We start from the raw sequence: 17,626 nt of genomic DNA on the forward strand, positions 1-17,626 counted from the left end.
TTGCAAAATGTTGGCTAATCATATTGAAATTTTAATTAAGAATCACAATCCTGTATCGTATTACACAACCTTTAATTCACAAACAAAGGTAATAGTATACAACTTACAAATTAATTTTCCCACATACCCTTAAAGTAATAACATCCTTTTGTTGTCTACTGTATCCATTTCTCATTCAATTTAGTTTTGTATGAATGAACTAACGTCACAACACTCGTGTGTCCATTGGTGCGTACAACCCCCTGATAGATGCTCTGATAAGTATCTTATTATCAAAAAGGGACTCCCAAAGCACCCCCCAATCCTGGGGGCGTGGCTTGGTAAACACACTCCTTCGTTATGTACTTATATTATAAAAGTAACGAAAACTCACCCATTTCCGATATAGTAAAAGTGTAGAGTACATCCATGACAAGTTAACAAGTTAAGGATATAAATATTGATAAGTTATAAGTTAAGGATAGCAATATGAATGTTACACCAGTGCAGTCTAGTGCTAAATGTGGTTCATCTGATTTTAGTATAGAAAGGATTTTAAGTGAGGATTCGAAGAGTTCTGAAGTGAATAGCCAGGTTCCGGCTTGGTTATGCTGCACCCGATATCAGCCGCCACGCCTACCTCGTTAGTAATTTGTAGTATTTAGACGTCTACGTCATGGTTTTTTTTTTGCTTCACGCAGTATCTTGCAAATGGCAGGGTAGGTGAAGGAAACCTAGTGTTAAGACACTCCGTTCTCGCCTTCCCGCCGCCCTCATGCGAGGAAATGGAAATCAAATAATTCATTCGTCGAAATTTGAATCAAATCCAATACCACTGCGTTATAGTCGGCCTACTGCTACATTTTATTGTGAAAATGTTGTGTCATCGCGGAAACATGTAATTTTAAAAGACAGGCGGAACTAATATGAGTTTGTCAATGAGACGAGCTCCACGGTGAAAATTTTGCAACTATGCACGCTGTCAGTCCCTGTCCTTTTCTGCTAAAATCTAACATTAATACCAATTATTTGTTTTTATTTTAGAATAACAATTCTTCTCTCCTAAGGAAATCCATTTATTTATATTATTTGTAATACGGAATATTATTAAGAAATACCTGCTTGTTTTTTAAGTTATTTAAGTATTACTTTGTAATATAGTTCCTTAGTTCTGTTATTGTTTGAACATGACAGTAAAATACATTATACATATCTATTAATAGTACCTATTAATAATACACAGGTACACCCAACGCCTGTCGAGCCCGCCGCTCCGGCCGACACGCGCGTGTGCCCTTCACGAGCGCGCAGGCGTCGGCATTGGAGGCTGCGTACGCGCGGGCTCCGTACCTCGCCCCACCGGCACTGCGCGCTCTGGCAGCAGCTCTACAGTTACGAGATGATCGGGTTTGTTTTTGGCCATATTATGACTAATAGTTGACTTAATAATAAATAGATCTGATTTTTTAATCTGATAAGATAATATGATTTCGATTTTAACAACAATTGTAAATCCATATAATTACCATTCTGTTATAGATTAAAATATGGTTTCAAAACCGAAGAGCTCGGGAACGAAGAGAGAAGTCCGGTAGTATTACACCACCACGAGCAGTAGTGTTACCTTCGACTGCATCTCCACTTAGAAACACGGTAAACGCAGCATGGAGTCCACAAAGCGACCATACACCATATGCCTATGAAGACCACTCAAATTCCAGGAACGAGAGCGTTGTGAACATTTTTAATAATTCACACGCTAGTCCTTCTGTTAGTAGTAGTTCTGAAGAATCGAACGAGAGCAGATGTGAAACACCTTTGGATGTAGAGACTGTTGGTGATTGACTGTTTTTACGAAATAGTATTTATAAGTCAAGCAAATCGTACCTATAGTAGACGCGTTATTAACAGCAAAACGGCATAAGTTATCCAACGCTACCTTGATTAAGCATAAGCAATTCTTAAATTTAGAAATAATTTTTTTAGGGATGATTTCAATAAAAAAAAACAATTTTTTTATGGATGAACCAATATCAAAATGAAAACTTGTACTTAAAAGTTGTTTGTAACCAAAAAATATATTTTAATATAGCGATTCGCTTAAAAAATATATTTACGTACTTATGTATTAAGAAAGTAGGGACCATTATTTTCCTCAATTTGATGTGTAATATTATTATTGTAAATTATATAAATATATAAATCGACATGAAGACTTATTAATGAAATTCTGCGAACATAATGTAATTAATACATTGATCTTTGCTGCTGTACAATAATTATGATATCAATCATGATTCATGTTTCTGTTGATGAAGTTTTCTGTTGTTTTCATTGCGACATTTTAAGGAACGCTGTAATATTCCAAAACTATACTAATTAGGTATATATACATATTTATATAATAAACAAAAAATAAAATGTATGATAATTGATGAGTATTTTATCAATTATTTAATTTTATCTTTATATAATTTAAGTTTTATATAGTAATTTCTTTGCAAGCTGAAGAAAGAAGAAGGAAATCAATAATATTGTATGAGACAGTGCTGTCATTAGTGCTATAATAGATACAAAAAAAATAAACATACATACAAAAAATACTTTTGTGACATTACGTAAAAGAAAGATTATTTGTTCTAAATTATGTTGGAACTTGATACAATTCTAGTTTGATGGTGCGGCTCAGATATTAATGCGATTTAGATCTAATTCCAGTGGAGGGAATCGGGGTGTACCTTAGTATGGACGAATAAAGTTCAGCATTTGGTTACACAGTATTAATTTATCAGAATTCTAAAAAACATATTTTTGTATCTGTTGTATATTTGGCTTAATAAATATGGATGTACATTTAAAATGTCTAAAAAGAAATCGAATTTTTCCAAGAGAATGGTGCAATCTGTAGCACCAATGCGTCCAAACAAAATAATATTAATATTAGACATACATTAATCTTAGACTATAAGAAAGTTGTCACTAATGACTAATTAATACTACATTTACAATTACATTGTAGTAGTATTGATTAGTATAATTGCAATAAAACAAAACATAATAGTATAAAAACTGGTTTATTTCATGTCAATTTCGATAAATCTTATACTATAATTAATTATTAATTAATTAAATTATTTAATACGATTTATGCGATTTTATTTTGATGAGTTCTTACAATCTGCTTCCTCCACAGTGTCTGTTGTTTTACTTAATATTTCGTAGTGTGTAGTTTCTTCTCTAGATGGGCTTGTTTCATCGAGACTGTACCTGTAAACAAATATAATACTTAACATCTATATATATATAAAAGGACTTGTCCTCACAGACTGAGGTAAGACGCACGCACAGCCGTAACCGTTGTGCGTAGAAACGTGAAATTTGGACAGATATTTACTTTCGTAATCTGGACATCCACTAAGAAGGGATTTTGAAAAATTTTTACCCTAAAGGGGTGAAATAGGGGTTCAAAGTTTGTATGGAAAAAAAATTAAATCGGCACCGATTTTTATAAAATTTGAAATTTAGATTTTTAAAAGTATTTAATTGAACACGTGTTTCATCGTTTTCTAGAATTCTCCCCCTAAGGGTGCAAATAAGGGGTTGAAAGTTTGTATAGAATTTTTTTTAAATCGGCACCAATTTTTATAAAATTTGAAATTCAGACTCTTAAAAATATTAAATTGAACATGTGTTTCATGGTTTTCTAGAATTCACCCCCTACGAGTGTAAATAAGGGGTTGAAAATTTGTATGGAAAAATCTTTAAATCGCCACCGATTTTTATAAAATTTGAAATTTAGACTCTTAAAAATATATCATTGAACATAAATTTCGTGGTTTATTTTAATTCATCCCCTACGGATGTAAATAAGGGGTTAAAATTTTATATAGAAAAATCTTTAAATCGCCACTTATTTTTATAAAATTTGAAATTGAGACTCTTAAAAATATTTTATTGAACACGTGTTTCAAAGTTTATTAGAATTCATCCCTAAACAATAAGCGAAGCTGCGCGCGTCCGCTAGTATAATATATAAGTATGGCCAACGTGGCGTAGTGGGATAGCATATGACAGAACCGCTATTGTTATGGGTTCAATCCTTCCCTGGGGGACGATTACCGCTCACTGTGTAAGACAAATAGTTCTGCCTCACACAATATTTGGAAAAATGCATTGGAACTGTCACCCGCCCAAATAATGTTCAAACACAATCAAAAAATCAAAGCTTTCTTGAATTTCACGTTTTTTCCCTGGCAATGCAGTAAGGGAAAAAACATGAAGTTGTTGTTTGTAATCTTTTTGTTGTAAATGTATAATTTTAGTAATTTCAAACTTTACTTATTATTTTTAATATATACGCATTTTTAACCATAACACTGATTATCACGCCGTCTCAGGCACACTCTCTGAACAATTCACCACTATATCTATGCTAGCAATGTGACAGTTGCCAATTATTTTAACAATACATACAGACTTTAAAGCTCTTTCGTGAGTTCTCTATTCAACGTGACACTGGCGAAGTGATTTTGTGCTCAACTGGCACGCTCGGAACGCCATAATAGAAAGAATAGAACAGAACAGACTTTAAAGTAATTAATCTATTTACTACTATTTTTACTACCAACAAATATGTACCTCTTCAGTACCGAACCTCAAAATCTAAATGTTTATGACGATGGTAAAAAAAATACGTTACTTTATCTGTATCTGTTTATTTACAGATACAGAGAGAAACAAAAAAACTTACTTTAATTATATATTAATAAGATTTTTATTGTAAAGCAAATAAAGTAATTAATTATAATATTATGCGAGTTGCATGATATATTCTCGTGGTAGCGGGTCGATTGCACACAGGGGCCAGAGATCATAATATATTCATTGTGGGTGGTCAATCCATTTTTTTTTATTTTTTCATCTTCACGCTTTATCCCGCACATTCGAACCAAATTTCATACAAAATACAGCAAAATAGGTGCTCGTGTCTTTTGATTACATTGACTTAGAAGCACCATTTGCTCTGTGCTCCAAGGACCCATAATAATTAATAGTAATATCAAATATATATAGATTTGATATTAATCTTAATTTGACATTTCCACGCAATCTTGAGATAAATGCTCTCCTATCTAACCCATAACCTAACCTATAGGTTCACTTAGTTCTCCGTATGTCAAGGGTTTCGTTCCTACCTTTTGAGGTGCGGAACTCTAAAAACTAAAATCAACGTATCAATGAAAAATATTATCTAAAATAAATATCGAGAAAGGAGCATAGCATTGTACTGTGCACGTATCACATGCGTGTTGTCGACTGCGCTTAATGTGTGGGTCAGTGATCCATACCGCCTGTGAAGCGCAGAGCATATCTATAAATTTGTCGTAGGTCATTGTTTACTTTCGATTGGCCTCTTAAATTACGTATTTAACTGAATGTTTTTTTTTTTATGCTTCACTCTGTATCCCGCATGGGTAAGCAGAGGGAACCTAGTGTTAAGACACTCAGGTCTCTATTTTCTGTCCGAACCGAACGTATTGCCAATTGAACTGTTCTTTTGCCAAGGCACCAGAGCGAAGAAATAAAAATATTAATAAATAATAAATAAACCATACCCGCGAGTGGGGATCGACACCACAACCGTGACGTTACAGTCACACCCTTGTGCCCCTCCGCCACGACAGCCTTGCATACTTATATAATGTGAACTTACCCGCATGCTCTGAAGAAAGAAGATGCGGAGGGGTTGTGCGTGAGCGCGGTGAGGCGCACGCAACGCATGCGGGTTACTTGCGCGAGCCGCTCGAGCACGCTCAGCACGCGCTGGCCCAGCCCACGGCGCCGCCCGCCCTCCTCGATCTGCACCTCGTAACTGATGAAGGGAAATGAAACTTACAATTATTTAGTTCATTGCATATCAAGCTAGATAATTTTCTATAAATACGTTAAAAAGTAATGTAACAACATTTTATAATAAAATTTTTTTTAAAGCTATATAAATTTATTAACCTTTAAGTATGGACGTCGGGTCTGACAGACCAGACAGTTCTACGAATTCTACAAATCGGCCACTTCTCGGTGACCTCCGCCACTGAGTCTCTCAGTACCTTTCATATTAATGACAAAATGAATGTAGATAGCAGTGGTTGTGTCTCTGGGTTCAAAACACGTGAGTATTTAACTTTCTAAACGGGGCCTGGGTCTGTCAGACCCGACGTCCATGTTTCCCATACAGGAATGATTTCAAAACGCCATATATTTTTATAATATTACAAAATATACTTTAATATTTTAATTGTATTATTTGTATTCAAATGTTTTTATTGTTTTATATCATATATTATTTGGCATTGTTTGTTATATATTTTAGTAATATAAATATTATTTACCTAAAAAAGATTCAATTTTTTTAGTTTTTATGATAAAATGGAAAAAAAATGATCAACCTAGCACGTCAGGGACAAAAATATCGGTACTTTATAATCAACATCAAACAAAAGAATTAGACGACGACATTTTATAAAGAAAATAGCACTTTATCAAATAAAAAGACGCGTTTTGTATACTAAACTACTCTAAGAATTGAGAATGACTTTGACTCGCGTTTCGCGATCTGATCTATCATTTTTTGAACATGAAGCTAAAAAAATAGTTTTGGGATCTTGAAAAACATGTACACTTTGCCCCCAAAAGATATATAGAAACACAACACATACTTATGTTGACTGCAATCGTCCTGTTTGCCTACAATGTTGAAAGCCATTGTGTATCGATGTTCAATAATACCCTATCTTGAGGTGTTGTCAAAATTTTTATTTTATAACATAAGATGTAATTTCTTTATTTTTTTTATTTGTTAGACTTTATATTTTGTTAAAAAAATATTTATTTTATTATCTGTCTTTTTTTTATAGTATTATTTTCTTAAGAGTCATCCCATGTGGCCAAAGACTGAAATTGTGACTTTAAGTTACTTAAATCGTTGTGATGCGTAAACTTTAATAAAAAGCGATTTTATTTATATTGATTTTGTTTGATTTGAGGCTATTCATGTAAACTAAAACATAAAATTGTTTTCTTCCTTTAAAAAACAGTCGGAATATGACCAATAAATACACTGGTCTGACAGACCCGACGTCCATATGTATGTTATAAAAAAGTCACGTCCATAGTTAAAGGTTAAGGTCATTATTAATATATAAAGTTATAGCGGTCCGCTCGCGGCTTTGCCCGCTTATCATCTATAGTAATTTGCTAATATTACGCTGCATTTACCAACAGATTCATTATATAATTTAAACATTTAAGGGATTTGGGGGCGGGTGTATAATGACTACTAAACATTTAATTCAACATCTTTAGAGGCCGCCGTGGCACAAGGACACAAGGGTGTGACTGTAACGCGACGGTTATGGGTTCGATCCCTACTCGGAGCAATGATTTTTTTTATATTTTCATTTCTTCGCTCTTTCTTTCTTCACCAATCCCGGCCTCGAGTTACGTCACTCAACTTGCAATACCTCGAAAAATTGGGCGGAAAGTGGGAAACGGAATGTCTTAGGTTCCCTGTTCCTCGTTTGTATGCGGGATAATACGTGAAGCGGACGGAGCACCAAAAGCTACTGTCCTGATACCTCTTCCGAATCGTCAAATCTCATCAACATTTCCATACATGTCGTACAGGGAGACTTTATGACGTAACTTTCCCCTATAGCATAGACACTGTATTCTCAAATGACAACCGAGGGCTCCTCTCTTATCCCTCCTTCTTGCATCAACTCTCACAGTCACATTCTAGTTTGCACCTACCGTACAATGTATCTTTTCATTGTGGTTTCTATCAGATGTACTGACTCATTTCATTCATATCCCTAGTACCTCATTTTCACTGCTGTGTAACAGTGATGCTACCAGCAGTGTATCCTGAAGCTTTGCTGCCGTTCTGTCATCTTACCAATGCTGAATGAGCACCGTTAATGATGCACCATCCATTTCATATCGGCCATCTCTCCCTAAGCATACTTCTCATATATTCCCACAACTTCATTTGCTTCATGTCATTTATAAGTCTTTTTTTCCAATGTATTTTTGACATACGAAGTATTTTTTTTCTCTTTGTCGCTATAATTCGAGATAAATACAAGCGTTATCATTTTTATACTTGTTATATTACAATAATTAACGTTGCCTACAACTGATACAATAAGCAAATGAGTGCATCGATAATTATTGTTCAATGTGGACCTGGAGGTGAAAGTGATAAAAAATACTTAAGATTGTAGAATCCGCTAAGATACGAAATAATATCGAAAACATTTAAATCATATTAGGTGTCAGTCAATGAGAGTGTTATCTTATGTGTTTTTTTTAAAACGGTGTGGAATCGAGAATATCTTATGAGGAATTAGAACCGTTAGTGGTATAAGACTTAAAAAATCGTTCATTGTTGGAGTTGACTGAATCGTTCGTTGATTTGATTTTTCGATTATTGCCTATATAATATTGTTAGCTAACAATATTATATTTATTATACCTATTATAAAGCTCAAGACTAATCTAATCTCTCAAGACTTTTTAGACTAAAGTTAATCTCAGGAGGTAATAGTTCAAATTAAGCAAAATTTATTGCATTGGATAGATCATGGTTCACAGAGTTACTTAGGGCACTTATTATGTATTACGAGTTAAAAATAAAAAAATAAAGACCTTTTGTTATATCCATTGCATCAAAAAAAAAGCTGATATCACAATTTATACGTTCAAAATAAAAACATTTGTGTGCTCTATCCAAACAACGTATTTTACAAAAAAAAAACTTTATAAGCTTAAGAAGCTCTTTTAAATAAAATAATCGGGGTCAGTAGTATGGTGGGTATCTGGTAGTAGTAGGGGTAAAAGGTCGCGATTTGATTTCAGGGTGACGTCAGTAGGGGCGGGCGAGGTGGCTTTGATGAGCCGAGATGCATCGCAATCTGTGTCGAGCAACAGCGGGATGAACTCGCGGGTGCTGTGGCTGGTGCTAGCGTTGGCTGCGGCAGCGCACGCGGCCAGCATACTGGCAGTCCTACCGACTAACACTAAGAGCCACTATGCTATGTACGGCAGGCTGATTGATGCTCTGGCCAGAAAGAACCACCAGCTGACTGTCATCACCCATTTCACTATGGTATGTATTCAGTGGTCATATAATATAACACAATAACGTCAATTTTGTTCATCTTAGAAGATAACATATTTTTGAAACGGTTTTTATTAATTTTATGTTTAGAAAACTATTTTAAAAAACAGAAGAGTTTTTTTATATTTTTTCTACAATAACTCAATATGCCAGTAAGTATCATATTTTGAAATAACGAATATTAAATAAATTAAGATTCCTGAAAACCTTTCTCAAAAATGTTATATTTAAAAGTAAATATCAAAATAGACAAATCCCACTATTCAATCATTATAAACATAAATTCGGTGGGGAACGGAGTGTCTTAACACTAGATTTCCAGGATGCTTCTTTGTGTTTAATACAGCGAGAAGTTATAAGTATTAGTACATTACAATTATAAAAATAAAAAAAAAACATGATAATAATAATTTAGGTTAAATAAAAATAATAATCTCTTATATTTTAAGTGTTAGACATATAGGACATAAGAGTTAGATATATATATATTTTCCCTTTTCGGTTACACTTGTTTTTCATAACAGTATTAGATGTGAAAGATGTAAAATAAATGAAATAAACAAGTCAATATAAAACGCAAACAGCCTAGCCCACTATAGTGCAAAACAGAAGGATTGGGAGCCGCAATGTCGTCTTTTGTCATGACAGACGGACAGACTGACAACAAAGTGATCCTCTAAGGATTCTGTTTTACCTTTTGAAGTACGGTACTCTAAAAATATTTTTTTATGGTTATAATTAAAAATTTTGGTATTGCATGAAATTTCAAAGCAAACATTACAAGACACATCGTTATCGAATCGAAGATTGCAAAAAAATCTTAATCAAGTTCAATTCTACAAGAAAGCGATGTCTAGCTAATATGTAGTCAGTAGTTAGAAAATGGTTAAGTTCTTGATTCATTATATTTTTTACTAAAAACTTAAATATGGTTTCTTATCCGAGGTTAGATAAGTTTATACAGTATTTGATAATTTCGAATAAATTTCATGTAAACGTATTGTTATATTTTTATTAAACATAATATTGAGCGGAAAACGGTTCTTTAGTTAAGTTTAAAAGTAGGAATATTGTCAGAAAAATGTAATAAGCTTAAAAAGGTCAGAAACCTCCAGAAAACAGAATTCGGCATAAAGTGGGGTGCACCGTGCGGGATACAGCGTGAAGCTGATAAAAATATATATATTAAGAGACTAGCGGACGCGCGCAGCTTCGCTTGCGTATTTAGGGGTGAATTCTAATAACCCATGAAACATGTGTTCAATTAAATATTTTTAAGAGTCTAAATTTCAAATTTTATACAAATCGGTGGCGATTTAAAATTTTTTCCATACAAACTTTCAACCCCTTATTTGCACCCTTAGGCGGTGAATTCTAGAAAACCATGAAACACATGTTCAATTAAATATTTTTAAGAGTCTAAATATCAAATTTTATAAAAATCGGTGGCGATTTAAGACTTTTTCCATACAAACTTTCAACCCCTTATTTGCACCTTTAGGGGGAGAATTCTAGAAAATGATGAAACACGTATTCAATTAAATACTTTTAAAAATCTAAATTTCAAATTTTATAAAAATCGGTGCCGATTTAAATTTTTTTCCATACAAACTTTGAACCCCTATTTCACCCCTTTAGAGTTAAAATTTTTCAAAATCCCTTCTTAGTGGATGTCCAGATTACGAAAGTAAACATCTGTCCAATTTTCAAGTTCATACCATCAGCGGTTACGGCTGTGCGTGCGTCTTACCTCAGTCAGTGAGGACAAGTCCTTTTATATATATAGATAGATAAGAAAAAATTATCTAGTCATACATGTAAAATATTAACTATAGTAATGTGAAATATTAAATAGAGTGACAGAACTCAACGCCGCGCTTTGTCTCGACACCAGAGCGAAGAAATGGAAATATAAACGTAAATAAATATTTCAATTCCTCGAGTGGGGATCGAACCCACAACCGACGCGTTACAGTCACACCCTTGTGCCTCTCCGCCATGAAGGCCTCGTCTCCTAATATACAAGTAATTATTGCACTAAAATATTATTTTTAAAATTGAATTTTCGAAGACTTTATGAAATATGTACGGTAGTTATAAAACAACAGTGCCGTAATAATTTTAAACTATTTGACATAATAAGCGTAGTCAACGACCATCATGTACCTACCAGGAAATGATTGATACATTAATTTTAGTACGTGTTAGTGGAAAACAGATTTCATAAATTAAACCTACTATATTTTTAAGTGCTTTTTTTCTCCGTATTTCCAAAGTAAAGATCACAATTTCTTTACTTTATACAAGGAGTTAGTAGTATTACAATTTACGATCGGTGGGTGAAAATCGTACAACAGCAATTATAAATACGACCTTTGGCATCGCTGTGCGTCTTATCGTGCGGCACGCGCTTTGCTCCCGACCATATGTCTTGCGTTTGCAATAAGCAATTATATCATTAGCAACCACTATTCATATTATATTAGTGTTACGTTATCTCATATAATATATTTGTTACAGAAAACCCCACTGACTAACGTACAAGAAATCAATCTCGCCGGAACCATACCAGAAATAACAAACAACCTGACCACCACGCAGTACAGTTCTCTCAAGCCGGAAGCTATACGAAATTTAGAACAAATCATGAAGGAATGCGTTCATGCATGTGAAGTTGTATCACAAAATCCAGATGTGAAGGCTTTAATAAATTCAACGAAAACATTTGATTTAGTTATAGTAGAAGTTTTTGGAAGTGAATGCTTCCTTCCATTCGGAACTAGATTCAAAGCTCCCGTAGTTGGACTACTGTCGAGTGTGCCTTTACCTTGGGTAAATGAACAACTGGGAAATCCAGAAGAAACTGCATATATACCAGCTTACATGATGAGTTTTGGACAGCGAATGAATTTGTGGGAGCGATTTTTAAATACATTAGCTGTGATATGGGCTAAGATATATTACAAGCATAAATCTCAAATTCCGTCACAAGTAAGTGCCATAACAGTAATAAGTAGTGCTAATGAAGTGACTCAAATTCTAATTTTATTTCTTATATTATATTATTGGAGATATTTCAATTTATTGTAAAATTTTACAGGTGATCGCCGATCAACTATTTGGACCTGGTCCCAAGTTGGAAACACTAGCACAGAACTACAGTTTAATATTAGCTAACAGCCATTACAGTATTAACGAAGTACGACCACTAGTACCTGCGCTAGTGGAGGTTGGCGGCTTACATTTGGATAATTCTCAAACACTGTCGAAGGTATTTATAATTTTTGATGAAGATATATTACGCTATAAACAATATAATTATATTATTTAGTTTCTATATTGTAAAATATAAATCTGATATAGCAGTATATTTTTTTGAAGTAAATTCAATTTTCCCTTCCATTAGGTTAGTGATCCATCCACAATCGAGGTTGATGAAAATGTTTATACTTAATTATTTAGATTTTCCCAATGTGATATTAAGATGAATGTGGTTTTGAGTTTCCCTGCCTAAATTTGGACGGAAAGTAAAGAATGTGGTGTGTTGGATGCAGAAAATCCAAAGAAATCCCAATTTACAAAATGTAGAGTTCAACCTAAGCATTGTTAGTTCATTGATAGACGAGTCTGAGTGTATTTTATCTAATAACCTAAATTAAATTCAGGCTTCCGTCTATCTCGTAGTCATTATGTCTCTTGGACCTAAGACCTTACCAAATTGATAAATAAACATATGTTTATTTTACTTACGCCACCCGCTCGCGGCTTCGTTCGCTATAATTACACAATTATTTATTTACTAATCTGAATTACTTTCGTTTTCTAATAACATTATCACTTTAAAGGCAATATTGATACATCAAAAATTAAAGTTACAGCCAATTCAATAAATAACTTGAAGCAATTTTGTCCAACTAAGTATTTTATATTGATACACTTTTGTTAAATGAAATAAACTCTAAATCTTAGGTGTTGTGCGATTGTTAACGCTAATCTCAGAAACTGCTTAACCTAGTTAAAAGGAGTTTTTACTATTGTATTGAGACAAACTTTTCTTAACAGGTATTTTTTTTATTTCAACTGGTTTATAAAAAAACGAATTGCAAATGACCCTATTGCTACAAAAGAGGTGTATTTCAGTGATTGTTGTCATGTTTTCCAAATAATTTCAACGAATTATTAACCATTTTAATAATATACAAATTTCACAGGATTTAAAATCATTTTTGGACAATGCCCATGAAGGTGTTATTTATTGGAGTTTCGGTTCCATGTCACGCATTGAAACTATTCCGAGTAAAAAGCTTGCGCAAATATTTAGCGTTATTTCTGAACTATCTCAAATGGTGCTAGTACGGATGAACCGGCAAATGCTTGCACGCAACCTGACGGTTCCTGACAATGTTTACACTATGAACTGGATACCACAATATAAAACTTTATGTAAGTTATATTTTTATAGTTTAACGTAGACCAAATTATTCTTAGCTTCCATCTTTCATTATATCTTAGCATTTGCAGACGACCTCACGTTACTGACAGTAAATTAGGTGGATGTTCCAAGAGTTGCAACCGCAACTTTGTGAGTTTGCGTTTTGTCTTTTCTCCTTGATAGACTTCTTCAATCTTCTTATTTATTATGCATAGTAAGAACATGTGATAGTGGCTCCCTTCTCCAAATAATCTACCATAATAATTCGTTCAGCGTCTCAAAAAACGGACTTTGCCTGCTCAGCTTGACACTTTTAATCTTTTCGTCGTCAGTTCGTTGGCTCGTTTCCATGCGTTGTCGTTTGAATCGAACTCTCTTACTTCTTCTTACTTCACTAGAAATAACTGATTAATACTCCTTTTGGATAATCCTACCTATACAGTGCAATCTCTATTTAACTATACAGAAGGGAATCAGAAAGTATTATTTTTTTTCTGATTTCCTTTAGTATCGAAAACTTCGTTAAATTGAGGAAATTGTTATATTGAGGGTCGTTACATGAAGCAACTGTATAAAGTATACATAATAGATATCGACATATCACATATCTCTCCCTCTCAACCTAAGTTGTCAGGGTATAGTTATTAGAAACCTTCCTCCTAATGGTGGCGTTGTATTTATTTTCAAAAAACTGTTCATGGCGTAGAATATACTAAGAAACGATTATTCTTTTAAAGACTTACATCATTTGTGATAAATTTAACATGCACTTGTGTTACTTTAATAAAAAAATGATCGTCTACCAATATACGTTATTTATAAAACAAATTTAATGTTTACAGGTCACCCCAATGTTAAACTATTTATTTCACACGGAGGTTTATTGGGAACTCAAGAGGCCGTGGCGTGCGGAGTGCCCACTCTAATGGTGCCATTGTACGCAGACCAGGCCTTAAACGCACGCGCCATGAGTGATCGCAACGTCGCAAGGATAATTTCTTTAAAGGATTCTACAACTCAAACTTGGAGGGAAGCTTTTCAGGATTTACTAACAAATGATAGGTAAAGATATATTTGTTCCTAACAGTTGAAAAGGTCATATGAGTCATATATTTAAAATTTGAATGCAATATATTTCTAAACAAATAAATAAGACTGAATTATTGATAACCTTATTTGTAGAAAAAAAAAAGAAATTATTGTTTTTTTAAGATAAATGGTACATTTACAGTTATCTTTGCGAAACAGACCTTAATTATGTGGTGATAACTTATTTGACATTCAATAAAAATGCAAGTTTAACTAACTTGCATAATATGAATTTTTAATTAAAAATTATGTTTTGCAGGTATAAAGAGAATGCTCTTAAATTAAGAGATATTTTTCTCGATCGACCCATGCCACCTTTGGACACTGGAGTGTACTGGATAGAATATGTATTAAGGCATAAAGGAGCTGCTCACATGAGATCACCAGCTCTAGACTTATCATATACACAATATCTCCTACTTGATTTAGGAGCACTTAGTATAGTTATAACATCTTTGACCATATATATACTTCACAAACTGTTTAGATATCTTTGCACTCGGTATATTCGATGGTGGCCCAAGGAAATTGTTTTAGAAAAAAGGTTATTTAGAATAAATATTAGTCTATTCCATTGTTTTTTATGGATATATAAAGTAAAAACAAAACTAATGTGACATACAAAAGTTTGTGTGCAATTTATTGTTTAATTTTAAATGTATTAGTTGTTCTGTAAATAGTATGTAAGATATTTATTATTCTTCCCTGTGACATGTTGAATAATGTGAGTATAGGATGTTTTAAGTTATGACAGAAATATAAGTAATATATGCGTACATCATAGCTCCCTAACATTGGGATCTGTGAACCCCAAAAAAGTGCTCAAATTTGATCATTAAAGATTTTTGTTATTAAATGTTTATTATTTAAAATAGATTACTACTCTAAATTTATTCAAAATAATTCATCTATATGAATATTATAAAACGGAAGTTCATTGAATGTTTTAGTCTTAGAAAATACTACTTTGAATCGAAAAATTCATTTTGTGTTGGATAGTCTATTTATAGAGAAAGGCTATAATATATATTCACATTGCAAGTTGTGTGGTGAAGTTCAATGTCCCGCTAAGAATTAAGGAGTGGGGAAAAGAGTGTCTTAACACTTTGGTCCACTCCGCATACCATACTCAATGTAAGATACATCATAAAGCATTTAATGTAAACCTGAAGATCTTACCAATACAGAACAGGATCTCCAAAATCCATGTCAAATCTAAAATGTGAGAACGCTTGCATCTTGTCATTTTTGTCTTTGGCAATAAGATACCATGCTGAATCATCTGTCATCTCTTCAATTTTGCGCTCTCTGTTCCATCCCCAAACACAAGTTTCATATCTACAAAAAAAGAGTTACTTAATTGTTTACTATTACATAATAAACCTTTACCCTAATACAGTAGTCATACATTATATTATGGAAAACATTTGAATGCTACCACTTTATTAGATTAAGCTCATTAGTGATTACTAGTTACTTGCCAGTTTAAAAGCAAAGATGAGAAGAAAATAAACCAAGGTTAGTCAAGCATGTGACTGTGGACCCAACAGGTTGTAGGTTTAATTTCCACTCGAGGAAATGAAATACTTAATATTTTAATTTCTTTGCTCTGGTGTTGGGGCAAAGCACAACTCAGGGAAAAAGGGAATTCAACATTACTTAGTCTTGTTCCCAGGGCTAGGAAATGATAATAATTCTTTCCCCTGAGTGGGAATCTAATTTACAACTATAAAAAAGTTGATATGTTAGAGTATAATATTTTTTAATAATTTAATATTAATGATGTCATATATAAAACATCAGTGAAGATCTCTAACTATTGTTAAAGTACTTCGACTATGAAGAGTCAACATTGACATAGCTTGTTTTGAAAATAAAAGCTGAATTCACCTTTAAACAGTATTGTTTTATATATAAGTACTTACAATTTTTTCATATTTCTCTCTGTTAAATCTATAGCCCATTGTAAAACATTCTTATCCAATTCTGTGACCTTTTGTATATACATATCTATTTCTAAGTCTTTATTCCTGTAAACTAAAAGTTCTTTACACATAGGAGCCAAGTCTTTTAATTTGTTTGCTGAAGTAACAAATGACATTCCGTCTGCTATACGATGTTGTTCTAGTTTTCTTGCTTGGCGTTTTTCTTTACTTTTATTTGCTGAAGCTACTGTTTTTTTCTAAAACAATATAATTACAAATGTTAGAATTGTTTTCTTACTATAAGATCATTTTTTTTTTCAATTTATGTCATTGTAAACAAACATAATATAGAATTTATTAAGTTAATGCTTACTCCCATTTTGTATTATTTAATATATTTGTTGATTTCAATTAAAATTAATGTAATTGAGTTAAAAATGAACCAGTGTTAAACGTAAATAAATTATTGGCGGGAACGTTTTACAGTAAACGATGCCACCGTTAGAAATAAGTAACACCAGGTTAGTTGTTTTGTAATGTAAAGCGCGTAATATTTAGATTTTTCTTATTGGTTTAAGAATAATAGATTAGAAATACGGCCAATAGCAAGGCAAATTGTGTGACATGCATTTTATATTACGTAAACGACAACATCATATTAGGCCATGGACTTGAGTTGACATATAGTTAGCGTTTAGAAAAAGTACTGATACATTTATGTTAAATAAAATTTAACAATATGATTTCTTTTTATAAAAATAAAATAATTAATGATTCTTATAAAAAGACATGTTTAAATAATAAAACCATATCACGAGAAACATCTTATTTTTGAACGGAAAGCCCGGGAAACTTAAAATATAAAAAAATATTATTCATGTTATGGATTCAAAATTCTATCCACATTTTTCGAAACAAATGCTTAAAAAATACTAGACTATTTTAATACACTATTTTGCACCGCTTTCAAAAACTGAAATTGCTGTGCTTTTTTAAAAGCTTTTTTTATTATAATATCGTATG

The 17,626-nt window shown here is 32.8% G+C and overlaps 3 protein-coding genes across 4 annotated transcripts; 2 read left to right on the forward strand and 1 right to left on the reverse strand.

The window, feature by feature from the left end:
- Nucleotides 1-468: 468 nt before the first annotated feature.
- LOC146536851 (homeobox protein MSX-2-like) lies at nucleotides 469-3,057 on the forward strand. Its single transcript, XM_085189637.1, has 3 exons — nucleotides 469-622; nucleotides 1,223-1,386; nucleotides 1,519-3,057. The coding sequence occupies exons 1-3, from the start codon at nucleotides 469-471 to the stop codon at nucleotides 1,822-1,824; spliced, it is 624 nt and encodes a 207-aa protein (XP_085045763.1). The 3' UTR covers nucleotides 1,825-3,057.
- Nucleotides 3,035-17,235, reverse strand: Naa40 (N-alpha-acetyltransferase 40). Its single transcript, XM_085189276.1, has 5 exons — nucleotides 16,977-17,235; nucleotides 16,604-16,860; nucleotides 15,858-16,016; nucleotides 5,693-5,851; nucleotides 3,035-3,246 (listed from the first exon to the last, which is right to left on the reverse strand). Exons 1-5 carry the CDS (start codon nucleotides 16,980-16,982, stop codon nucleotides 3,135-3,137), a joined length of 693 nt encoding a protein of 230 aa, XP_085045402.1. The 5' UTR covers nucleotides 16,983-17,235; the 3' UTR covers nucleotides 3,035-3,134.
- On the forward strand, nucleotides 8,658-15,534 carry LOC146536853 (UDP-glucosyltransferase 2-like). Of its 2 annotated transcripts, none has more exons than XM_085189274.1 (6): nucleotides 8,658-9,145; nucleotides 11,678-12,148; nucleotides 12,258-12,428; nucleotides 13,369-13,600; nucleotides 14,432-14,651; nucleotides 14,938-15,534. In XM_085189274.1, exons 1-6 carry the CDS (start codon nucleotides 8,930-8,932, stop codon nucleotides 15,293-15,295), a joined length of 1,668 nt encoding a protein of 555 aa, XP_085045400.1. In that variant the 5' UTR covers nucleotides 8,658-8,929; the 3' UTR covers nucleotides 15,296-15,534. The 2 variants fall into 2 exon arrangements, with proteins under 2 accessions (XP_085045400.1, XP_085045401.1); XM_085189275.1 differs by lacking the exon at nucleotides 8,658-9,145 and adding an exon at nucleotides 11,227-11,354.
- Nucleotides 17,236-17,626: the final 391 nt, after the last annotated feature.

The sequence above is a fragment of the Heliconius melpomene genome, chromosome 8 (assembly GCF_056956725.1).
Source record: "Heliconius melpomene rosina isolate 202511_hmr_F chromosome 8, ASM5695672v1, whole genome shotgun sequence".
Classification (NCBI taxonomy): domain Eukaryota; kingdom Metazoa; phylum Arthropoda; class Insecta; order Lepidoptera; family Nymphalidae; genus Heliconius; species Heliconius melpomene.